At 51.9% G+C, this 24,617-nt stretch overlaps 1 protein-coding gene across 1 annotated transcript; it reads right to left on the minus strand.

Annotated features, from left to right (window-relative positions):
- Positions 1 to 2,425: 2,425 nt before the first annotated feature.
- On the minus strand, positions 2,426 to 17,120 carry CUNH6orf118 (chromosome unknown C6orf118 homolog; the record flags this gene model as incomplete). Its single annotated transcript, XM_060184521.1, has 4 exons — positions 17,096 to 17,120; positions 6,542 to 7,212; positions 6,052 to 6,174; positions 2,426 to 2,485 (listed from the first exon to the last, which is right to left on the minus strand). Coding segments are annotated over exons 1-4 (879 nt in total), but the record flags the coding sequence as incomplete, so codon positions are not given.
- Positions 17,121 to 24,617: the final 7,497 nt, after the last annotated feature.

The raw sequence follows: 24,617 nt of genomic DNA on the forward strand, positions 1-24,617 counted from the left end.
AACAGTGGGGGGCTTCGTGGACCACAGAGGATGGAGGAGCCCATGGAGGGTGGGCAGGGCTGTGGGGTCTCTCCTCTCTCAGGACCAGGCACAGCACCCAGGGAGCCCATGCAGGGTGGGCAGGGCTGTGGGGTGTCTCCTCTCTCAGCACCAGGCACAGCACCCAGGGAGCCCATGGAGGGTGGGCAGGGCTGTGGGGTGTCTCCTCTCTCAGCACCAGGCACAGCACCCAGGGAGCCCATGGAGGGTGGGCAGGGCTGTGGGGGTCTCTCCTCTCTCAGCACCCTGCACAGCACCCAGGGAGCCCATGGAGGGTGGGCAGGGCTGTGGGGTGTCTCCTCTCTCAGCACCAGGCACAGCACCCAGGGAGTCCATGGAGGGTGGGCAGGGCTGTGGGGTCTCTCCTCTCTCAGCACCCTGCACAGCACCCAGGGAGCCCCATGGAGGGTGGGCAGGGCTGTGGGGTCTCTCCTCTCTCAGCACCAGGCACAGCACCCAGGGAGCCCATGGAGGGTGGGCAGGGCTGTGGGATGTCTCCTCTTTCAGCACCAGGCACAGCACCCAGGGAGCCCATGGAGGGTGCACAGGGCTGTGGGGTCTCTCCTCTCTCAGCACCCTGCACAGCACCCAGGGAGCCCATGGAGGGTGGGCAGAGCTGTGGGGTGTCTCCTCTCTCAGCACCAGGCACAGCACCCGGGGAGCCCATGGAGGGTGGGCAGGGCTGTGGGTCTCTCCTCTCTCAGCACCCTGCACAGCACCCAGGGAGCCCATGGAGGGTGGGCAGGGCTGTGAGGTCTCTCTTCTCTCAGCACCAGGCACAGCACCCAGGGAGCCCCATGGAGGGTGGGCAGGGCTGTGGGGTCTCTCATCTCTCAGCACCCTGCACAGCACCCAGGGAGCCCTTGGAGGGTGGGCAGGGCTGTGGGTCTCTCCTCTCTCAGCACCAGGCACAGCACCCAGGGAGCCCATGGAGGGAGGGCAGGGCTGTGGGGTCTCTCCTCTCTCAGCACCCTGCACAGCACCCAGGGAGCCCCATGGAGGGTGGGCAGGTTTATGGGGTCTCTCCTCTCTCAGCACCCTGCACAGCACCCAGGGAGCCCATGGAGGGTGGGGCAGGGCTGTGGGGTCTCTCCTCTCTCAGCACCAGGCACAGCACCCAGGGAGCCCATGGAGGGTGGGCAGGGCTGTGGGGTCTCTCCTCTCTCAGCACCCTGCACAGCACCCAGGGAGCCCCCATGGAGGGTGGGCAGGTTTATGGGGTCTCTCCTCTCTCAGCACCCTGCACAGCACCCAGGGAGCCCATGGAGGGTGGGCAGGTTTATGGGGTCTCTCCTCTCTCAGCACCCTGCACAGCACCCAGGGAGCCCATGGAGGGTGGGCAGGGCTGTGGGGTCTCTCCTCTCTCAGCACCAGGCACAGCACCCAGGGAGTCCATGGAGGGTGGGCAGGGCTGTGGGTCTCTCCTCTCTCAGCACCAGGCACAGCACCCAGGGAGCCCATGGAGGGTGGGCAGGGCTGTGGGGTCTCTCCTCTCTCAGCACCAGGCACAGCACCCAGGGAGCCCTTGGAGGGTGGGCAGGGCTGTGGGTCTCTCCTCTCTCAGCACCAGGCACAGCACCCAGGGAGCCCATGGAGGGTGGGCAGGGCTGTGGGGTCTCTCCTCTCTCAGCACCAGGCACAGCACCCAGGGAGCCCAGGGAGGGTGGGCAGGGATGTGGGGTCTCTCCTCTCTCAGCACCAGGCACAGCACCCAGGGAGCCCATGGAGGGTGGGCAGGGCTGTGGGGTCTCTCCTCTCTTTACAACTTTCTCTCTCTAAAACCCAAGACCCCTCAGCAGTCATCTCCACAGACAAGTGCATCTGTCACACAAAGCAAAACCCTAGTGGTGTTTTGCCTCCTTTCTCCCATATGAACCTCACTCACTGCTTATGAAATAAATTAATCTTTAAAAATAATTAACTTGGTGCATTGCACCCCTTCTCCTGTACTTAGGGTGGAATTAAGCCCAATGAAACCAGAGCATTTTGGGTTTGGGTTTTTTTGTTTGTTTGTTTGTTTGTTTATTTTTTCCCTCCAAGGTTATCGCTGGGGCTTGGTGCTGGCACTACACATCCACTGCTCCTGATGGCCAATTGTTCCATTTTATTGGACAGGACAGAGAGAAATTGAGAGAGATGGGGAGATAGAGAGGGGGAAAGAAAGAGAGACACCAGCAGCTCTGCTTCACCTCTTGTGAAGTGACCCCCTGTAGGTGTCGAACGAGGTCTGGAACAGGGATCTTGCAAGGGTCCTTGTGCTTAGTAGTCTGTGTGCTTTACCCAGTGCAGCACTGCCCTGCCCCCAGAGTGTCCATCTCAACCTTACGGAGCAAAGGGTCTGTGGGGACCCAGGGTGCTCTGTGTAGGCACCTGCCACCATGGGTACCTTGTAGGTGTCACTGGGCTGGGACTGCAGCAGAATCGCCATGTACAACTCGTACTCCTCCTGCGCCGAGAGAAAGAAGGAGTCACTGGGAGATGCTTACGCCACGGGGGGAAAAAAGCTCTTCTTGCAGTGTAAAGAAGATGCAGGGACCCCTGCTATGAAGCAGGTTCGAGCCCCCGGCTCCCCACCAGCAGGGGGGAAAGCTTCACAGGTGGTGAAGCAGGTCTGCAGGCGTCTGTCTCTCTGTCTCTCTGTCTCTCTCTATCTTCCCCTCCTCTCTCAATTTCTCTCTGTCCTGTCCAATAAAATGGGGAAAAAATAGCCTCCAGGAGCAGTGGATTAGTAGTGTTGGCACCAAGCTCCAGCAGTAACCCTGGAGGCAAAAAAAAAAAAAAAAGGAAGGAACATGGAGTTTCAGGTTCTCCATCTAGACCATTTTTAAAAATACAAAATAGGGCAAGAGTAGAAAGGTAGCTGACAAGGGAGAGACTTCCACACTGGGTCCAAGATGCCCAGCACCACACAGGAAGGGCCAGGGCACCGGGAGACACTCTAGGGCCAGGCCATCTCCACTCTCTCTGACCCTCTTTCCATCTGAAAAAGCGGCCCAGCATGATCCACAAAATTGGTACAAATATGTTCTTATGGTAAACAAGATGGACTCGGGAAATACACAGAAATCTGACAGCCCAGACGTAGCACAGTGGAGAAAGTACCAGACCCTCAGTTCCCAGTTCAAACCCCAGCACTGCATGGGCCAGAGTGACACCTTGGTTCTCTCTTCCTCCTCCTCTTCCTCTCCCTCCTTCTCTCCCCTTATATTAATGAATAATTTTTTTACCGTCACCAGGATTACTGCCAGGGCTCAGGGCAGAAACTAGGGATCCACTGCTCTTGGTGACCATTCTCCACCCCCCCTTTTTTTTTCCTATGGTACTTGATGGAACAGAGAAATTGAAAGAAAAGGGGGAGAGAGGGAGGGAGAGAGACAGAGTGACACCTGCAGCCCTGCTTCACCACTCTTGAAGTTTCTCCCCTACAGGTGAGGAGCAGGGGCTTGAACCTGGCTCCTTATGAATGGTACTATGTGAGCTTAGCCCAGTGCACCATCTTCCACCCCTATAGATAAATACTTTTTTGAAAAAGATAAAAAACACAAAATCTCACCACCAGTGAAGCAAGTTTGGGCAGGGACTGCTTCATATCTCACCGCCTTTCAGCCACCAAGTCACAGAAGCTGCCATGATGCCATCCTGACCTCCCTGGGCAGACGCCCTCACCCGTGTGTCCTGGAGCCTCCCCTCCCTAGAGCCCTGCCCAGACAGACAGACACAGGCTGGGGGTGTGGACCCACCTGCCAACACCCATGTCCAGCGGAGAAGCAATGACAGAAGCCAGAGCTCCCACCTTCTGCTCCCCATAGAGAATTTGGGTCCAGACTCCCAGAGGGATAAAGAACAGGGAAGCTTCCAGTGGAGAGGATGGGACAGGGAGCTCTGGTGGTGGGAACTGTGTGGGATTGTGTCCCTGTGATCTTACAGTCTTGTTCATCATTATTAAATCACTAATAAAAATTAGATATATAAAAAAATAATCACAGACAGACAGACCAGCACACACGCACACATCCTTCCGGAACAGGAGGGATAGAGACCCTGAAACTGTGTCCGAAGCCCACCAGGAAAAGACGTCCACACAGAGATGCCCTAGGGGCTGTTGGCCACCAGCCGCACCCTGCAGACAGCCTCCCTTGCTGGGAGCAGGAGAGGAGCAGAGCAGCCAGCAGGAGAGGAGCAGAGCAGCCAGCAGGAGAGGAGCAGAGCAGCCAGCAGGAGAGGAGCAGAGCAGCCAGCAGGAGAGGAGCAGAGCAGCCAGCAGGAGAGGAGCAGAGCAGCCCAGCAGGAGAGGAGCAGAGCAGCCCAGCAGGAGAGGAGCAGAGCAGCCAGCAGGAGAGGAGCAGAGCAGCCCAGCAGGAGAGGAGCCGAGCAGCCAGCAGGAGAGGAGCAGAGCAGCCAGCAGGAGAGGGGCAGAGCAGCCAGCAGGAGAGGAGCAGAGCAGCCAGCAGGAGAGGAGCAGAGCAGCCAGCAGGAGAGGAGCAGAGCAGCCCAGCAGGAGAGGAGCAGAGCAGCCCAGCAGGAGAGGAGCAGAGCAGCCCAGCAGGAGAGGAGCAGAGCAGCCAGCAGGAGAGGGGCAGAGCAGCCAGCAGGAGAGGAGCAGAGCAGCCAGCAGGAGAGGAGCAGAGCAGCCAGCAGGAGAGGAGCAGAGCAGCCAGCAGGAGAGGAGCAGAGCAGCCAGCAGGAGAGGAGCAGAGCAGCCCAGCAGGAGAGGAGCAGAGCAGCCAGCAGGAGAGGAGGAGAGCAGCCCAGCAGGAGAGGAGCAGAGCAGCCAGCAGGAGAGGAGCAGAGCAGCCCAGCAGGAGAGGAGCAGAGCAGCCAGCAGGAGAGGAGCAGAGCAGCCCAGCAGGAGAGGAGCAGAGCAGCCCAGCAGGAGAGGAGCAGAGCAGCCCAGCAGGAGAGGAGCAGAGCAGCCAGCAGGAGAGGAGCAGAGCAGCCCAGCAGGAGAGGAGCAGAGCAGCCCAGCAGGAGAGGAGCAGAGCAGCCAGCAGGAGAGGAGCAGAGCAGCCCAGCAGGAGAGGAGCAGAGCAGCCCAGCAGGAGAGGAGCAGAGAAGCCCAGCAGGAGAGGAGCAGAGCAGCCCAGCAGGAGAGGAGCAGAGCAGCCCAGCAGGAGAGGAGCAGAGCAGCCCAGCAGGAGAGGAGGAGAGCAGCCCAGCAGGAGAGGAGCAGAGCAGCCCAGCAGGAGAGGAGCAGAGCAGCCCAGCAGGAGAGGAGCAGAGCAGCCCAGCAGGAGAGGAGCAGAGCAGCCCAGCAGGAGAGGAGGAGAGCAGCCCAGCAGGAGAGGAGCAGAGCAGCCAGCAGGAGAGGAGCAGAGCAGCCAGCAGGAGAGGAGCAGAGCAGCCAGCAGGAGAGGAGCAGAGCAGCAGGAGAGGAGCAGAGCAGCAGGAGAGGAGCAGAGCAGCCAGCAGGAGAGGAGGAGAGCTGCCAGCAGGAGAGGAGCAGCAGCCAGCAGGAGAGGAGCAGAGCAGCCCAGCAGGAGAGGAGGAGAGCAGCAGGAGAGGAGCAGAGCAGCCAGCAGGAGAGGAGGAGAGCTGCCAGCAGGAGAGGAGCAGAGCAGCCAGCAGGAGAGGAGCAGAGCAGCAGGAGAGGAGCAGAGCAGCCAGCAGGAGAGGAGGAGAGCTGCCAGCAGGAGAGGAGCAGAGCAGCCAGCAGGAGAGGAGCAGAGCAGCCCAGCAGGAGAGGAGCAGAGCAGCCAGCAGGAGAGGAGCAGAGCAGCCAGCAGGAGAGGAGGAGAGCAGCCCAGCAGGAGAGGAGCAGAGCAGGGTGTGTGCGGGCCCAGCATCAGCTCAGCATTTCCCTCCCGAGCCATGGGTGCATGTGCTTGTCTGATTCGCCTGCATGTGCCCCTGGGCAGAGTTGGCAGCACAGGACGGCGTGGGGCCGAGGAGGGGGCTCGGGCTGTGGGCGCGTGGCCTGGGCTCTTGCAGGAGGAGACTAAGCTCTCCGTATCAGACACAGGGTGTCCCCACGGGGCCTGGGTGCACCCCCCAGTCAGCCCAGGTCCCCCTCACCTTGATCTCCTTCAAGATGTCACCGAAAATCAGAGAAGTGTTGCAAATATCCTCAAAGACTTCCCCGAAGACGTGGAGCCGGCTGAGCTGAGAAGAGTCACACAGGCAGAACTTCTGCAGCTCCTGGTGTGTGGGCGGCGGGAGGGCGTGGGCACATTCAGTGCCTGGCAGGTGAGCTCAGGACCCCCTTTCAACCCTCTATGGGGGCAGAGCTTCCAGGGACCCTCATCAGAGGCGACTTCTCCCACCTCACCTGAGACCCCTCCCAGCATCACCTGAGACCTTCACCTCTCAGCTGAGACCCTCACCTCTCACCTGAGACCCTCACCCCTCACCTGAGACCCTCACCTCTCACCTGAGACCCTCACCCCTCACCTGAGACCCTCACCCCTCACCTGAGACCCTCACCTGTATGACCCTCACCTGCACCCCCTCACCTGTGCCCCTCACCTGTATGCCCCTCACCTGCACCCCTCACTGCGCCCCTCACCTGCTCCAGCTTCCTCTGGCGGCCCAGCATGCCCTTGCTGCCAGTGTAATCGCTCTCCTTCAGGTCCTGGCCACCAAGGACGTCCCTCTGGAAGCGCAGGAAGGCGCTGTACCTGTCAGCCCAGGTGAGGCCGCCCAGGTGGGAGCTGACATAGCGGTACTCATCCTTCGCGGGGGCCGCCAGCCAGCACTGCCGGCTGGACCCGGGGGGCCGGGGCTTCAGGACCCTGATGTCCGGCAGCTGCAGCTCCTCCTTCCTCCTCCCGGGAGAGGCCGGCCAGTCGGGGCCCCGGGGCCGCAGGTCCTGCTCCTCAGATGGCCGGGAGGCGCGCCCTGCGGGGTGCAGGTACCGGAACAGGGGGGACCCCGGGGCCTCGCTGGGGTGCAGGGCGGTGTTGACCGTGAAGTAGGCCAGGGCCTCCTTCATCCTGGCCACCTTCTCGGCACAGGGCCTCTGCACCCTGCGGCCGGCGTCCTCCTTGGGCCGGTGGGCATTGGCCCAGTGCCGCAGGATGGTCTCGGGGGGGCGGTACAGCTTGTCGGGGTTCAAGTACCCCGAGGTGTAGAGCTGCACATCTTCTCGGTGGTGGTCCTGGAGCTTGTCGAGAAGCTTGCTGAGATGACACAGAGTCAGCACGCCTGGCGTCTCGCAGCGCTTCCACCTCAAGTGGGCTGGCCAGGGGCAAGATACAGAAGCCATTCAGCATGCAGGTGTGGGCCTGGGAGACGGCTCAGCAGGCTAGAGCACAGGACCTGTGCGGCCGAGGCGCTGTGGGGCCCTGGATCCATTCCCCAGCCATGCAAAGATGACGAGAGTAAGACAGGGAGAAATGGAGAGAGGAGGGAAAGACAGAGAGGGGAAGAGAAAGACAGACACCTGCAGACCTGCTTCACCACCTAGGAAGAGACTCCCCTGCAGGTGGGGAGCAGAAGGCTCGAACCGGGATCCTTATGCCGGTCCTTGTGCTACTTATTTTTATTTTATTGAATAGAGACAGAGAAATCGAGAGAGGAAGGGGAGTTAGGGAGACAGACACCTGCAGACCTGCTTCACTGCCTGGGAAGTGACCCCCCTGCAGGTGGGGAGCCGGGGGCTCGAACCAGGATCCTTGTGCCGGTCCTCGCGTTTCCTGCCACCTGCGCTTAGCCTGCTGCACCGCGGCTTGGACCCCCGCACTAATAATTCTTTAACGATTTCCCCCCTATTTTGTTCAAGATCTTAGTGAATTTTGTTTAGACTGTTTTCTGGCCCCTGTTGTAATACCCACCTCTCTGTCCTGATCGTTTTTCTTATTGTTAATGTATCCAAAGTCATTCTCATGTGTTTGAACTTTCTTGAAATAAGAATATTTTAAGGGCAAGGAAGAAAGGCAAAGCAGAGGGTGCAACTTGGACTAGCCATGACCTGTGGCAACAAAGTCAAGGATATGGGGCTAAGGGGTCGATGGGGTGTTGGTGACCAGGGCCAGAAGGTGCAGGGGGCTGAGCTGCTGGTGGGAGCGTGCAGATGCTGTGGCAGGAAGTGTGGAGATCTCACTGGCATGACAACTGACTTATACGTCATCGGTGCCCTGAGAAAATAACTGTAAAGGAAAGCAAGGAAGGAAGGAAATCTGATTTAAGAAGAAAACTCTAGTTTAATCCTTTTTACACTGAAAAGAAGGAACACTCACTCAGGTTTTAAAAATGATCCCTTTGGCATAGTAAGTTCATCTTCTGACCCAGAAGAAAAGCACCTTCACAGCATCTGATATCAGAACACTGTGGCCCAAGAAAGTTGGCTCCTAAAATTCACCAAATCTCTTTACAAAGCGAGCAGAGGTGACTTAAGTGTCTGTGTCTCTGTTTCAAAAAAAAAAAAAAAGCAAAGGATTTGAGGTCTCCAGACATCTGTCAGCAAGACCACTTCCCAGTCACAGTTCAGAGCTTGTCCCTGTGCTCGCAAGAGGGCTTACTCCACAGACCGAGGAATCCAAGCCCCATTCCTCTCTACCGAAGTCTACATATATACTCACAGAGATTATTGTCGGAGTTCTGTACCTGCACAACAAATCCACCACCACTCCCAGAGGGATTTTTTTTTTTAATGTGACAGGGCAGAGATAAAATGATAAGGGAAGGAGAAGTAGAGGAAGAAAAAGAGAAAGACACCTGCGGCACTGCCTCACTAATCATGAAGCTTCCCTGCAGGTGAGGAACAGGGGCTTGAACCCAGATCCTTGCACATAGCAGCAGGTGAACTCAGTGGGGTACACGTCCCCTGGACCCTCTCTGCCAGGTTCTTACAGGCACCATAGACATGCACCCCGGGAGTAGACACGTTCTCCGCTTCCCCGTAAACAGTGCCCTTGCTTATCTTGCCAACTCTAGTCAGAGGGAGAAGGAGTTGGGATAATACATTTGAAACTGTGGCCCATTCATTCATTCATTCATTCATTCACTCATCTTTATATTGTCATCAGGGTTATCGCTGGGGACTTGTGCCAGCGCTATGAATCTACTAATCCTGGCCATCATTTATAATTTCCATTTTTAAATATTTATTTATTTTTCCCTTTTGTTGCCCTGGTTTTATTGTTGTAGTTATTATTGTTGTTGTTATTGATGTCGTTGTTGTTGGCTAGGGCAGAGAGAAATGGAGAAAGGAGGGGAAGACAGAGAGGGGGAGAGAAAGACTCCCCTGCAGGTGGGGAGTCGGGGGCTCAAACTGGGATCCTTATGTAGATCTTTGCATTTCACGCCACGTGCACTTAACCCACTGGACTACCGCCCGACTCCCTTTTCCTTCTATTTTATTGGCGAGGACAGAGAGAAATTCAGAGAGGAAGAGGGAGAGAGAAAGACACCTTCAGATCTGCTTCGCCATCAGCAAGATGTCCTCGCTGCAGGTGGGGAGCAGAGGCTGGACCCGGGTCCTGGCACTTAACCGGCTGCACCACCGCCCGGCCCAAACTGGTTCTTTAGTGACATCAGCACTTTGTGCACCAGCTACTCAGGATGCCAGCACGTTCAGAACTGTGTGTGTGTGTGTGTGTGTGTGTGTGTGTGTGTGTGTGTAGGTCTCACACATACTTAATCTCACCTTTCTACTCCAATTTTTATTGTGATTCAGATGAAGACAGACAGAGAACAAAGCACTGAAGGTCTGTTGCCCCAGCAGCTCCCTTGGCCAGAGTTTTAGAGAAAACCAAGAAATTTTATGAATGTGCCAATAGCTTTATTTACTGTTTACTGTAAACCATTATCCCCCCTCAATAAAAAATATTTTTGAAAATTCTCTTTTTAGGGGGGAGCCAGGCGGTAGTACAGCGGTGTGTGCAAAGCGCAAGGACCGGCGTAAGGATCCCGGTTTGAGCCCCGGGCTGCCCACCTGCAGGGGAGTCGCTTCACAGGCGGTGAAGCAGGTCTGCAGGTGTCTGTCCCCTCCCCCTCTCTGTCTTCCCCTCCTGTCTCCATTTCTGTCCATCCAACAACAACAACATCAATAACAACAGCAATAATAACTACAACAACAATAAAAAAAAAACAAGGGCGACAAAAGGAAAAATAAAAAAATTTTTAAAAAATCCTCTTTTTATTAAAACGAAAGCCACTGACCGATGAGGAAAGCAGAGCTGGGACCTTCCAGTATCACCCCGGCCGGCCCTGCGTTTCTTCCTCTCTCTTCCCAGTTCTCTAGGTTTGCTCCTCTCTGCTGAGTGTTTGCTCTACACAGCCCACCGCAACAAGCACACACACAAAGTGAACCAGGCCTTCTCCTCCTCAGACACTGGAAGAGCAGCAAAGGCCAACAATATTCAAAAGACGCTATGGTCCCCTCTCCTGCACTGGGTTGCTTCCCTGCGCACAGGGTGGTCTCCCGCGCTGCTGTGCTCACAGAGCCAGGAAGCGCAGAGGATATGGCCAGGAGTCAGCAGAGAGAGGCTGGTGTGAGCTGGCAACAGCCTGGGGACAGACAGCACCTCAAACACACTCGGCTGGGCCCCTCGGGCCTTTCAGGGGCCTCTCTGAGCTGAACTAGGTCTTGCTTCCAGCCCTGGAACAGAGGAGCTGTGTGCTCAGCCTTCTCTCCCTTCTATCTCTCTCTTTCTTAAAAGAAGGAAAAATGCATGAGGTGGGGCAGGGAGGTGGTGCACCTGGTGAAGCATGTGTCGTGCCAAGTGCAAGAACCTGGGTTCGAGCCCCACCCCCGACCCCTGCACCTGCAAGGGGAAAGCTTCATGAGTGGTGAAGCAGGGCTGCAGGTGTCTCACTGTCTCTCTCCCTCCCTATCTCCCCCTCACCTCTCAACTTCTCTATCTCTATCCAATAATAATTAAATTAGATAATTTTTAAATAAGTACATAATTTTTAATAAGTCGGTCTGGGAGTGGTGAAATCCTGGGCCTTGCTGTGGTGTAGACTCATGAGTTGACTTTCTGCCAGGATGATGAAATGTTACTAAGCTGACAGAGATGAAGAACTGTTAAGAAATCCTAGTTTACAAGGTCTGGGAGGTGGCGCAGTGGTAAAGCTTTGGACTCTCAAGCATGAGGTCCCAAGTTTGATCCCCGGTAGCACATGTGCCAGAGCGATGTCTGGTTCTTTCTCTCTCTTCCTATCTTTCTCATAAACAAATAAAATATTTTTTAAAAATTTTAAAAAGAAATCCTAGTTGCAGCGGGTTAAGCGCAGGTGGCGCAAAGCACAAGGACCGGCATAAGGATCCCGGTTCGAACCCCAGCTCCCCACCTGTAGGGGAGTCGCTTCACAGGCGGTGAAGCAGGTCTGCAGGTGTCTATCTTTCTCTCCTCCTCTCTGTCTTCCCCTCCTCTCTCCATTTCTCTCTTTCCTATCCAACAACAATAATAACTACAACAATAAAACAACAAGGGCAACAAAAGGGAATAAATAAATAAAATAAATATTAAAAAAAAAAAAGAAATCCTAGTTAACAACAACTCCTGTTAAAACAGAAACTTAGGGTCGGCATCTATTACTGTTTATTAGTGTTGAGAGAGAGAGAGAGAGAGACTAAATTTATCCCTGTTGTGTGGGGAGAGAAAGTAACTATAGTCTAACTCACAGTATTGTTAGGAGAAAACTAGATTTTGAATGTCCAGGGGGGCTGAAACAAAACAAACTCTAGTCAAACCCTTTTGACATAGCCTACACTGAAAAAGAGCTCAAGACTTTACAAATAGACTTTTAGCTTGTGACGGACTAGAGATTGAGTCCAACCTGTTGAGGCCTTTGGTTTCAGGAGTGGTGAAAAAAAATTAAAATAAATAGTTATAATAGGAGGAAATTTAATTAAAATGAAATGACCCTGGGTCCATTCTCCCAGAGTGATAAAGAATAGGGAAGCTTTCAAGAGAGGGGATGGGATATGTAGTTCCAGTGGTGGGAATTGTGTGGAATTGTACCCCTCTTATCCTATGACCTTGTTGATATTTTTTATTTTATAAGTGAATTTTAAAAAAAAAGAGTAAGAAAAAAATTAAGAGAATACTGGGAAGAAGGGGGGTCTGGATTTTAAAAATTAATTTAATTTTGCTATTTATTAGATAGAGACAGAGAGAAATTGAGAGGGAAGGGGGAGATCGAGAGGGGGAAGAAAGAGAGACGCCTGCAGACATTACTTCAGCATCAGTGAAGCTTTCCTGCCTCAAGTGAGGACTGGGGGCTTGAACCTGAGTCCTTCTGCATTGCAATGTGCTCTCAGCGGGTGCACCACTGCTCAGCCCGTGTGATTATTTTTTGAGTTTACATTTTGGTTTAGTTGTTCCAGGCTTGTCACTGGGGCTCAGTGCCAGCACTGTGAATCCACTGCTCCCTGCAGCCATTTTCCATTTTTTTGGATAGAGACAGACAGAAATTGAGAGAGGAGGGGGAGAGACAGAGAGACACCTGCTTCACCGCTCATGAAGCTTCCTCCCCTGCAGGTGGGGAGTGGGGACACGAACCCAGATCGTCGGACATGACCATGTGTGAGCTCAACCAGGTGCGGCCCGCCCAGCCCTGGGATTTGGGTCTCAGAAATGATTTGGGCCAGTGGTTTCCTCTTTATTTTTTTTCTTCTCCTTAACAACAGTTGTGTGTGTTACTGAATATTTATATATTTATATATAATATATTATGTTTGGACTCTATCAAAATAAAGAAACTGTCTCAAGGTCGGGAGAAAAATTCCCACCTCCTGGCCCAGGACTTCAGTCATCAGCAAGTGAGGTCTGGCCATCAACCACCTTGACTGAGAAGCAACAGAGGAGGCGGGCGGTGGTGCGCCTGGCTAAGCACCCATAGTGCTAAGAGCAAGGATCCGGGTTCGAGCTCAGCCCCGCCCCCACCTGAAGAGGAAAGCTTCACAAGTGGTGAAGCAGGTCTGCAGGTGTGTGTCTTTCTCTCTCCCTCTCTCCATCTCCCCTTCTCCTCTCAATTTCTACCTCTGCCAGTCCCAGAGGTAACCCTGGAGGCAAGAGAGAGAGAGAGAGAGTGAGAGAGAGAGAGAGACAGAGAGACAGAGAGACAGAGACGACAATAGAGAAGACTGTACAACTGTCAATTGTCTAGGACAGAAAGCTACCCCTGAGGACCCTGGAAGCCGCAAACCACTGCCTGTGTTCACCCAACAAAACCCAATATTCATGACGTCTCCTCTGTGCAGAGGGACCCAAACAAGGGGGTATGTGGGGAGACAGAAACTAGTCACGGCCACACTGTGAAGACGGAGCCTTGGGTCTTAACAGATCATCGTTTACACTTGTTAACATCAGTTAGCAGCAAAAGGAATAGCTACTGGTATTTACTATACTGTGAATATTGGTGGCATTTGCTGTACTTTAAATGTCTATTGATAAGGGGCCGGGTGGTGACACACCTGGTTGAGTGCACAGGTTACAGTGCACAAGGATCTGGGTTCAAGCCCCCAGTTCCCACCTGCAGGGGGAAAGCTTTGCAAGTGATAAAACAGGGCTGCAGGTCTCTCTCTCTCTCTCTCTCTCTCTCTCTCTCTCTCTCTCTCTCTCTCTCCCTATCTCCCCCTTCCCTCTCAATTACTGTTCGGCTCTATCCAATAAATAAATAAAAATAATACCCCCCCCAAATGATCTACTGATATTTACTGTAGTTTGAATATCTATGAGTAATTATAGTTTGAAAGTCTGTTAGTATTTTCCTGGAGTTTGAGTAACTATTGGAAGAGAAAAGTCCTTAACCACTAAAACACCTGGCTTCATTTCTCCTAGTTCCAAGAGCCTGAAATCCTGCACACAGACAAGAAAGAGGAAAAAGGAAACGACTATACGACTGTGAAGGCCGAGGAAGGAAAGGGGAAAGACTTGAGGAGTTCATCTCCCTTTCCACTGGGCAATGGTTCTCTCCTTCTCTTGTTAATAAAGCTTTCCCTCTGTTTCGTCTTATTGTTTGTTAATAAAGCTTTCCCTTTGTTTGTCTTATTGTTTGTTTTAAGAATATCTTAGTTCTTGATGCCTTTGCACAGACACACTTCCCTCTGCTTCACCTTCAGGGATGTTGAGTCTTCATTTCTCAACTTGATAAAGAGAGAGCTTTTCTCCAGCCAGGCGCGGGGGGTTGGGGGAGACACTCGGTCAAGGGCAAGTAACAGGAAGCACAAGGATCCCGGTTTGAGCCTCCAGCTTGCCACCTGCAGGGCGTCACTTCACAAGGGGTGAAGCAGGTCAGCAGGTGTCTATCTCTCTCTCTATTTATCTAGATAGATAGATAGGTAGATAGATAGGTAGGTAGGTAGGTAGGTAGGTAGATAGATAGATAGATAGATAGATAGATAGATAGATAGATAGATAGACAGATAGACAGATAGGCAGATAGGCAGATAGATAGATAGATAGATAGATAGATAGATAGATAGATAGATAGATAGATAGATAGATAGATATCTCCTCCTCCTCTCTCAATTTCTGTCTTATCCTATAAAATGGAGAAAATGGCCACGAGGAGCAGTGGATTGGTAGTGCCGGCACCGAGCCCCAGTGATAACCCTGGAGGCAAAACAAAAACAAAAACAAGTGATTTGTTCTAAAGGAGCTGAAGGGCCCAGCAGAGAGTTCAGCTGGGTAGTGTGCTGCTCTGCCCCATGCACAAGGCAAGTCTGAGCCCAGCCCCCACCACACTGGAGGAAGCTTCAGTGCTGTGGCGCTTTTCATTTCCTCTCTCTCCGCACCTGTGTCTCTATAAACAAACAACCTAAAAAGAGAGTCAGTGTGACGGTGCCCATAGCTGAATGCACATGTTACCGTATCCAAGGTTCTGGGTTCAAGCCCCCCTGTCTCCACCTGCAAGGGGAAGGTTTCAGGGCTGGTGAAGCAGGGTGCAGGTGTCTCTCTGCCTCCCCTTTCCTTCTCGATTCTTCGGTCTCTATCCTAAATGAATAAGTAAACATAAATGAACAAATTTGATCTATTAAAAAATGAAAGACAGGCCAGGTGGTGACGCACCTGGTTGAGCGCACATGCTGCAATGCACAGGGACCCCGGCTCAAGCCCCCGGCTTCCATCTGCAGGGGGAAAGCTTTGCGAGTGGTGAAGCAAGGCTGCAGGTGTCTCTGTCTCTTTCCCTCTCTGTCTCCTTCTTCTCATTTCCTGACTGTCTCTATCCAATAAATAAATAATGTTGCTAAAAAGAAAGAAAAAAAAACTAAAGACAGAGAGAGGAAGAGAAAGGACAGAAGGAAAGAGGGAAGGAAGGAAAAAAAAGAGATTAGAATGGTGAAGATCAGGGGTCCGGTGGTAGCGCAGCAGGTCAGGCGCAGGTGGCGCAAAGCACAAGGACCGGCGTGAGGGTCCCAGTTTAAGCCCCTGGTTCCCCACCTGCAGGGAAGTCGCTTCACAGGCGGTGAAGCAGGTCTGCAGGTGTCTGTCTTTCTCTCCCCCCTCTCTGTCTTCCCCTCCTCTCTCCATTTCTCTCTGTCCTATCCAACAACGACGACATCAATAACGATAACCACAACAACAATAAAAAAAAAAAAACAGGGCAACAAAGGGAAGAAATGGCCTCCAGGAGCGGTGGATTCATGGTGTAGGCACCGAGCCCAGCAATAACCCTGGAGGGAGAAAAAGTGAATGACGAAGACCGGATGGTAACAAAATATAAGTAAAAAAATAAAGAGGGCCAGGTGCTGGCACCTGGTTAAAAGCACCCAATACAGGGCACAAGGCCCTGGGTTTCAGCCCTCAGGCCCCACCTGCAGCGAGAAAGCTTTTTCTCTCTCCCCCTTCCCTCTCAGTTTCTCACTCTATCCAATAAACAAATAAAGATAATAAAAATACATAAATTATCAAAACACCATGTGTCGGTGTGAAGCCCTACCTCTGAAATCATACGGTTTCATAAACCAGTTAAATCATAATAAAAAAGATGGAAGAGGGGGCCAGGCGGTGGCGCAGCTGGTTAAGCGCTCACATTACAAGTGCGCAAGGACCCAGGTTCAAACCCCCGCTCCCCACCTGTAGGGGAAAAGCTTCACGAGTGGTGAAGCAGGTTACAGGTACCTCTCTGTCTCTCTCCCTATCTCCCTCCCCTTCAGTTTCTCTCTGTCTCTATCCAATAATAAATAAATATTTTTTTTAAAAAAAAAGACAAAAGAAAGGGAAAGAGAAGAACATTCTGAACAACACCTGGGAACTTCCTCTCTTCCCCACACGTTCACACTCACACTCACAGGAACACTCACACACTCACAGGAACACTCACACTCACGGGAACACTCACACACTCACGGGAACACTCACACACTCACGGGAACACTACACTCACAGGAACACTCACACACTCACGGGAACACTCACAGGAACACTCACACACTCACGGGAACACTCACACACTCACGGGAACACTCACAGGAACACTCACAGGAACACTCACACACTCACGGGAACACTCACAGGAACACTCACACACTCACGGGAACACTCACAGGAACACTCACACACTCACGGGAACACTCACACACTCACGGGAACACTCACACACTCACGGGAACACTCACAGGAACACTCACACACTCACGGGAACACTCACACTCACAGGAACACTCACACACTCATGGGAACACTCACACTCACAGGAATACTCACACACTCACGGGAACACTCACACTCACGGGAACACTCACACACTCATGGGAACACTCACACACTCACGGGAACACTCACACACTCATGGGAACACTCACACACTCACGGGAACACTCACACTCATGGGAACACTCACACACTCACGGGAACACTCACACTCATGGGAACACTCACACACTCACGGGAACACTCACACTCACGGGAACACTCACACTCACGGGAACACTCACACTCACAGGAACACTCACACACTCATGGGAACACTCACACTCACAGGAACACTCACACTCACAGGAACACTCACACTCACAAGAACACCAGCTAACCGCCCGTGAGACTTTGCAGGGTTCCCCAAATTCACCCCCAGCCCTGGAGGTTGCCCAAGGGAAAGGCAACACCGTAAGCCCCAGCATCACACGCGCCCCGCGCCCCGAGAAACACAGAGTCCCAGGTCCACTCACCGCTGGACTGCGGCTCCTGCCCCATGCTCAGTCCTCCTCCTCCTCCCTCCATCCGCTGGACCAGGCTGGGTGCTGGGCAACAGACACTAAACATTCCACCAGCTGCCTGGCAACCAGCCAGTGCCCAGAACACAGCCTTTCCGCCTGCCCTCCCTCCTCTGAGCCTTTGGCCTTTAAAACACAAAGTGAATTCACCAAACACAAAAGTAAATTCCAGGTGGATCAAGGACTTGGAGGTTAGACCACAAACTATCAGATACTTAGAGGAAAATATTGGCAGAACTCTTTCCCGCACACATTTTAAAGACATTTTCAATGACACAAATCCAGTTACAAAGAAGACTAAGGCAAGTATAAACCTATGGGACTACATCAAATTAAAAAGCTTCTGCACAGCTAAGGAAACCACTACCCAAACCAAGAGACCCCTCACAGAATGGGAGATCTTTACATGCCATACATCAGACAAGAGGCTAATAACCAGAATATATAAAGAGCTTCCCAAACTCAACAACAAGACAACAAATAACCCCATCCAAAAATGGGGGGAGGACATGGGCAGAATATTCACCACAGAAGAGATCCAAAAGGCCAAGAAACACATGAAAAAATGCTCCAAGTCTCTGATTGTCAGAGAAATGCAAATCAAGACAACAATGAGATACCACTTCACTCCTGTGAGAATGTCATACATGAGAAAAGGTAACAGCAGCAAATGCTGGAGAGGCTGTGGGGTCAAAGGAACCCTCCTGCACTGCTGGTGGGAATGTCAGTTGGTCCAACCTCTGTGGAGAACAGTCTGGAGACTCTCAGAAGGCTAGAAATGGACCAACCCTATAATCCTGCAATTCCTCTCCTGGGGATAAATCCTAAGGAACTTAACACACCCATCCAAAAAGATCTGTGTACACATATGTTCTTGGCAGCACAATGTGTAATAGCCAAAACCTGGAAGCAACCCAGGTGTCCAACAACAGACGAGTGGCTGAGCAAGTTGTGGTCTAGATACACAATGGAATACTTCTCAGCTGTAAAAAATGGTGACTTCACCGTTTCCAGCCGATCTTGGATGGACCTTGAAAAATTCATGTTGAGTGAAATAAGTCAGAAACAGAAGGATGAATATGGGATGATCTCACTCTCAGGTAGAAGTTGAAAAACAAGATCAGAAGAGCAAACACAAGTCGAACCTGAACTGGAATTGGCGTATTCCACCAAAGTAGAAGACTCTGGGGTGGGTGAGGGGGGAGAGGAGTTCAGGTCCTGGAAAAGGCTGACAGAGGACCTAGTGGGGGTTGTATTGTTATGTGGAAAACTGGGAAATGTTAAGCATGCACAAACTATTGTGTTTACTGTCAAATGTAAAACATTCATTCCCCAATAAAGGAAAATAAATAAATAAATAAGAAATACCAAGTGAAAATGGACAGGGGGGTGGCCTCTGGCACCAAAGCCGAGGGCTCTGGGGAAGGAGGGACAGAGACAGGATGGAGGGACAGAGACAGGATGGAGGGACAGAGACAGGAAGGAGGGACAGAGACAGGATGGAGGGACAGAGACAGGATGGAGGGACAGAGACAGGATGGAGGGACAGAGACAGGATGGAGGCACAGAGACAGGATGGAGGGACAGAGACAGGGTGGAGGGACAGAGACAGGATGGAGGGACAGAGACAGGATGGAGGGACAGAGACAGGAAGGAGGGACAGAGACAGGGTGGAGGGACAGAGACAGGATGGAGGGACAGAGACAGGATGGAGGGACAGAGACAGGATTGAGGGACAGAGACAGGATGGAGGGACAGAGACAGGATGGAGGGACAGAGACAGGAAGGAGGGACAGAGACAGGATGGAGGGACAGAGACAGGATGGAGGGACAGAGACAGGATGGAGGGACAGAGACAGGATGGAGGGACAGAGACAGGATGGAGGGACACTGGGGTCCTGGGATGTCTCCCCGACGCCAGTTAAAGGTGGGGGCGAGAGGCTGGGCCTCTGTGTTAAAGACTAGACGGTAAACTATTAACCTCGCCATAAAATTAAAAGCAAGAAAGAAGAAGAAGGAACACGAGGAGAAAGAACAGGAGGAAGAGGAGAGGAAGGAGGAGGTGGTGGTGGCGGCGGGGGAGGAGGAGGAGAAGAGGAGGAAGGCAAAGGATTCTGTGTGTGTGTGTGAGTGTGTGTGTGTGTGTGAGTGTGTGTGTGTGTGTGTGAGTGTGTGTGTGTGTGTGTGTGTGAGTGTGTGTGTGTGTGAGTGTGTGTGTGAGTGTGTATCTGTGTGTGTGTGAGTGTGTGTGAGTGTGTGTCTGTGTGAGTGTGTGTGTATGTGTGTGTGTGTGTGTGAGTGTGTGTGTGTGTGTGTGAGTGTGTATCTGTGTGTGTGTGAGTGTGTGTGAGTGTGTGTCTGTGTGAGTGTGTGTGTATGTGTGTGTGTGTGTGTGAGTGTGTGTGTGTGTGTGTGTGTGTGTGAGTGTGTGTGTGAGTGTGTGTGTGAGTGTGAGTGTGTGTGTATGTGTGAGTGTGTGAGTGTGTGTGTGTGTGTGTGTGTGTGTGTGTGTGTGTGTGTGTGTGTGTGTGATTGTGTGTGTCTCCATGGTCATCTTTGGGGCTTGGTGTCTGCACTACAAATCCACTGCTCCTGGCATCCATTCCCCCCCATTTTTTGTTGTTGTTGTCATTGTTGCTCTTATTGTTGTTATTGCTGTTGTCATTGTTGTTGGATAGGACAGAGACAAAGGAGAGAGGAGGGGATGACAGAGGGGGAGAGAAAGACAGACACCTGCAGACCTGCTTCACCGCCTGTGATGTGACTCCCCCACCCCGGGATCGAACAAGGATCCTTGTCAGTCCTCACACTTCGTACTGTGTGTGCTTAACCGCTTAACCCCTGTGCACTACCACCCAGCCTCCAAGGTGATTCTATTATTATTATTATTATTATTATTATTATTATTATTATTATTATTAAATAATGATGGACAAGACTGTAAGATCACAGGGGCACAACTCCACACAGTTCCCACCACCAGAGTTCCCTGTCCCATCCCCTCCATTGGAAGCTTCCCTGTTCTTTATCCCTCTGGGAGCCTGGACCCAGATTCTCTATGGGGAGCAGAAGGTGGGGGTCTGGCTTCTGTCATTGCTTCTCCACTGGACATGGGTGTTGGCAGGTGGATCCACACCCCCAGCCTGTGTCTGTCTGTCCCTAGTGGGGCAGGGCTCTGGGGAGGGGAGGCTCCAGGACACATGGTGAGGGCGTCTGCCCAGGGAGGTCAGGATGGCGTCATGGCAGCATCTGGAGCCTGGTGTCTGAAAGGTGGGAAGATAAAAAGCAGGACAAAATGTTTTATAAATAGGAACCCAAATGTAGGAATAGAGCAGATGGAAGTAGGTGTCTCTGGGTGGGAGGAAGTTGGAAGTCTATTTTATGTGTGTTCTATGACTTTAGTAATCGTTTCTGAACCTGATAGCTAGCATGCAGGTCAGTCTGGGAAGATGGTGTCAGACTTGAGAATGTCCATGGTGCTGAAAACTCATTACTAAGTACAGCTGATAACTGGTAGAGGAGAAGAAAGATCTAAGACTCAGGTTTGATTTCACAAAAATACAGATTACTAGAGCCTTGGTGAACTATTATCTTTATTTCTTTATTATCTTTGTTTCTGGGAGTCAGGCGGTAGCGCAGTGGGTTAAGCGCACGTGGTGCAAAGCGCAAGGACCGGCGTAAGGATCCAGGTTGTAGCCTTTGGCTCCCCACCTGCAGGGGAGTCGCTTCACAAGCAGTGAAGCAGATCTGCAGGTGTCTGTCTTTCTCTCCTCCTCTGTCTTCCCCTCCTCTCTCCATTTCTCTCTGTCCTATCCAACAACAACGACATCAATAACAACGATAGTAATAACTACAACAATAAAGACAAGGGCAACAAAAGGGAATAAACATTTTAAAATATTTTTTAAATTATCTTTATTTATTGTATAGAGACAGCCAGACATTGAGAGGGAACCAGCAGATACAGAAGAAGAGAGACAGAGAGACACTACCAACCTGTTTCACCACTTGCAAAGCTTTCCCCCTGCAGGTGGGGACCAGGGGCTTGAACCTGAGTCCTTGAGCACTGTAACATGTGCGCTCAACCAGGTGCACCCTCACCGCCTGCCCCTCGTGAACTATTTTCATTGATGACAAAGCCTAGTGATGTTTACAGTCATAATTCGCATGTGACAAATAATTTCCTATAATTGTTATTGTATTACAGTTGTACCCTTTATGTAATATGTCTATAAATTAAAAAGCTATCTGCAACCAGCAAAAGAAATAATTAATGAACTAAGAAACTAGGAGTGATGGTTTTGCCCCTTCTCTCTGATCCACAGGAAGACTTGAAGACAGCTGTTCCAAGTATGGTCACCAAGCACGTAGATAAACAAATTCTAAAAAGTTCTAGTTTGTGTCTAGTATTGTTAAGACAGAAACTTGAGTTTACATGTAGAATTGTTCATTAGTGTTTACAAAGTTACTTTATTTACACCACTCCATGGGGAGGGAAAGAAGTGCTAGTGGAAATCACATTATTGTTAAGAGGGGGGGAAAGCTATAGTCTGAATGTCTACTGGGGCTGGAATTGTAGCTGATTTAAGTATCTGTAGGTACCAGGGGGAGAACAAAAGTCAACCACCAAAACCTTTGTAAGAGAGGAAGTGCTTTGAGTAAGAACCATGAGGTCCCAGCATGGTACTAAGCGCAAGAACCAGGCTTTGAAACCCCCCAACCCCCAATTGCAGGGGAGAAGCAGGTCTGCAGGCGTCTTTCTATCCTTCTCTCTCCCCTGCCCTCTCAGTTTCTCTCTGTCCCATCAAATGAAAAAGAACATAAATGAATAAAAATAAAAAGGCTGCCAGAAGCAGTGTAGTCATTATGCCGCACTGAGCCCTGTTGTTAAAATTTTCGGAGGCTCTTGCCGGGCGGGTAGCTTCATGGGTGGGTAGCAGAGATGAGGAGACAACGGCTGGGCAGGGAAGCTGTATTTCTTTATTCAGGAACAACGATTCATAAACTAAGACAAACTAATCACCAAACAGAACTCTGCTGTCTCTTTGCGGCGGCACAAGCACTCTCCCTTCCTCTCGAACTCAGGAACTCTCCAACTGTGGAACTCTCGAACTCTGAAACTCTTCCACTGTGGAACTCTCTCTTACTCTGTAACTCAGGAACTCAGGAACTCTCCAACTCTGGGACTCTCTCACTCTGTCACTCTCGAACTCTGGCGGGGTCCCTAGGGGCGGGGCCAAGCGGGCCCGCGAAATTAACTGGACCCATCTAATTCTCTTGGCGGGGGAGGGCTAGAACAAACCAATGTAAAGCATACGACAGAGCCCCAGGGACTGGAGGCAGAGGGAAAGCGAGAAAGAGAGAGAGAGAGAGAGAGAGCAAGAGAGAAGGAGAGAGAGATGGATAGATAGAGAGAGAGAGGCGTGCAGCCCTGCTTCACCCCTGGAGATTCCCTCCTGCAGGTGAGGACCGGGATATTGAACCTGGGTCTCTCCTCTCCTCTCAACTTAACTGTCCTATCTGATAAAAATAATATATATATATTATTTCAATCAAAATAGATGGTAGGTGGGAAATGATTCTGTTGGTTATTGGGCTGCCTCTCCACGGTGCATCCCAGATCCCAGTTCACACACAGCCACCAGGGCACTGGAGGAAGGCTCAACACCCTCCTCCTCTTCTTCTTCTCCTCCTCCCCCTCCTTCTCCTCCTTCTCCTCCTCCTCCTCCTCCTTCTCCTCCTCCTCCTCCTCCTCCTCCTTCTTCTTCTTCTTCTTCTTCTTTTCTCTCTCTCTCCTTGCCTCTCTATCTCCATCTATCTCTCTATGAAGAAGCCATTCTGGAACCATGAAGCTTTAGTGATCAAAGAGGCAGTAGAGAAAGAGAGTGAGAAAGAAACGGAAAGAAAGAAGGGAGAGACAGAAATAAAAAGAAATGAGGTGAAAGAGAAAGAAAGAGGAAAGATGGGAGAACAACAGGGTAGAGAAAGAGGAGAAAGAGAGAGAGATTAGAGGGAGGGGAGGAAGGAGAAAGAGATAAAGGAAATGGAGAAAAAAGGGAAAAGAGAGAAGGGGAAAAGAAAGAAAAAAAAGAAAGTGAAAGAAAAAGGAAGGAAGAGAGAAAGGAAGGAAGAGAGAAAGGAAGGAAGAAAGGAAGGGAAAGGAAGGAAGGGAGAGAGAAAGAAAAAGAGAAAGGAAGGAATAAAGAATTAAAGAGGAAGAAAGAAAGAAAGAAAGAAAGAAGGAAGGAAGGAAGGAAGGAAGGAAGGAAGGAAGGAAGGAAGGAAGGAAGGAAGGAAGGAAGGAAGGAGAGAGGGGTAGAGTGAACATGCAGTCAGGTCAGCAGCTCTGGGGTCCTTTGGCTCTGGCATCTTCAGGGAGTCCCCATGCAGTTCCTGGCCTCACCACTAGGGGCCGCCCCAGGCCCACTCCGTTGAGGCTCCCAGTCAGGTGAGGCTCCCACCAGGTGAGGATCCCACCCAGATGAGGCTCCCACCAGGTGAGGATCCCACCCAGATGAGGCTCCCCCTCAGATGAGGCTCCCACCAGGTGAGACTCCCACCAGATGAGGCTCCCACTCAGGTGAGTCTCCCACCAGGTGAGGCTCCCACTCAGGTGAGGCTCCCCCTCAGATGAGGCTCCCACCAGGTGAGGCTCCCCCTCAGATGAGGCTCCCACCAGGTGAGGCTCCCACCAGGTGAGACTCCCACCAGATGAGGCTCCCACCCAGATGAGGCTCCCACCAGGTGAGGCTCCCACCAGATGAGGCTCCCACCCAGATGAGGCTCCCACCAGGTGAGGCTCCCACCAGGTGAGGATCCCACCCAGATGAGGCTCCCACTCAGGTGAGGCTCCCACTCAGGTGAGGCTCCCACCAGGTGAGGCTCCCACCAGGTGAGGCTCCCACCAGGTGAGGCTCCCACCAGGTGAGGCTCCCACTCCGTGATGCCAGCAGGCTGACAGCAGGCGTCAGGGGTGAAGTCAGCGTGCGGGGAGCCTGAGCCTGAGCCGCCGCCAAGGCCGAGGCACCTGCGCCCACGTTCCTCCGCGCGGCGGCTCCGAGCCTGGACACCAGGTGGCGCTGCTCGCTGCTTGGCCGCCGCCCCAGCTCAGGAGGCAGGTGGGTCCTTGTGAGCTTAGTGGGTACCGCTGCCTGCTCTCTTTCTTCCTCCCTCCCTCCCTCCCTCCCTCCCTTCTTTCCTTCCTTTCCTCTCTCTTCCTTCCTGCCTCTTTCTTCCTTCCCTTCTTTTTCTTCCTTTCTTCCCTTCTCTCTCCCTTCCTTTCTCTTTCTTCATCTTTCTCCTTTTTCTTCCTTTCTTCCTTTCTCTCTCTCCCTCCCTTCCTCTCTTTCTTTCTTCTTCTTCCTTCCTTTCTCTTCCTTTGTCTCCTTTTTTCTTCCTTTCTTCCTTTTCTTTCTCCTTTCTTTTCTTCCCTTCCTCCTCTCTCTCTTCCTTCCTTTCTTCCTCTCTTCCTTTTTTG

The sequence above is a fragment of the Erinaceus europaeus genome, unplaced genomic scaffold (genome assembly GCF_950295315.1).
Source record: "Erinaceus europaeus unplaced genomic scaffold, mEriEur2.1 scaffold_511, whole genome shotgun sequence".
Taxonomy (NCBI): Eukaryota; Metazoa; Chordata; class Mammalia; order Eulipotyphla; family Erinaceidae; genus Erinaceus; species Erinaceus europaeus.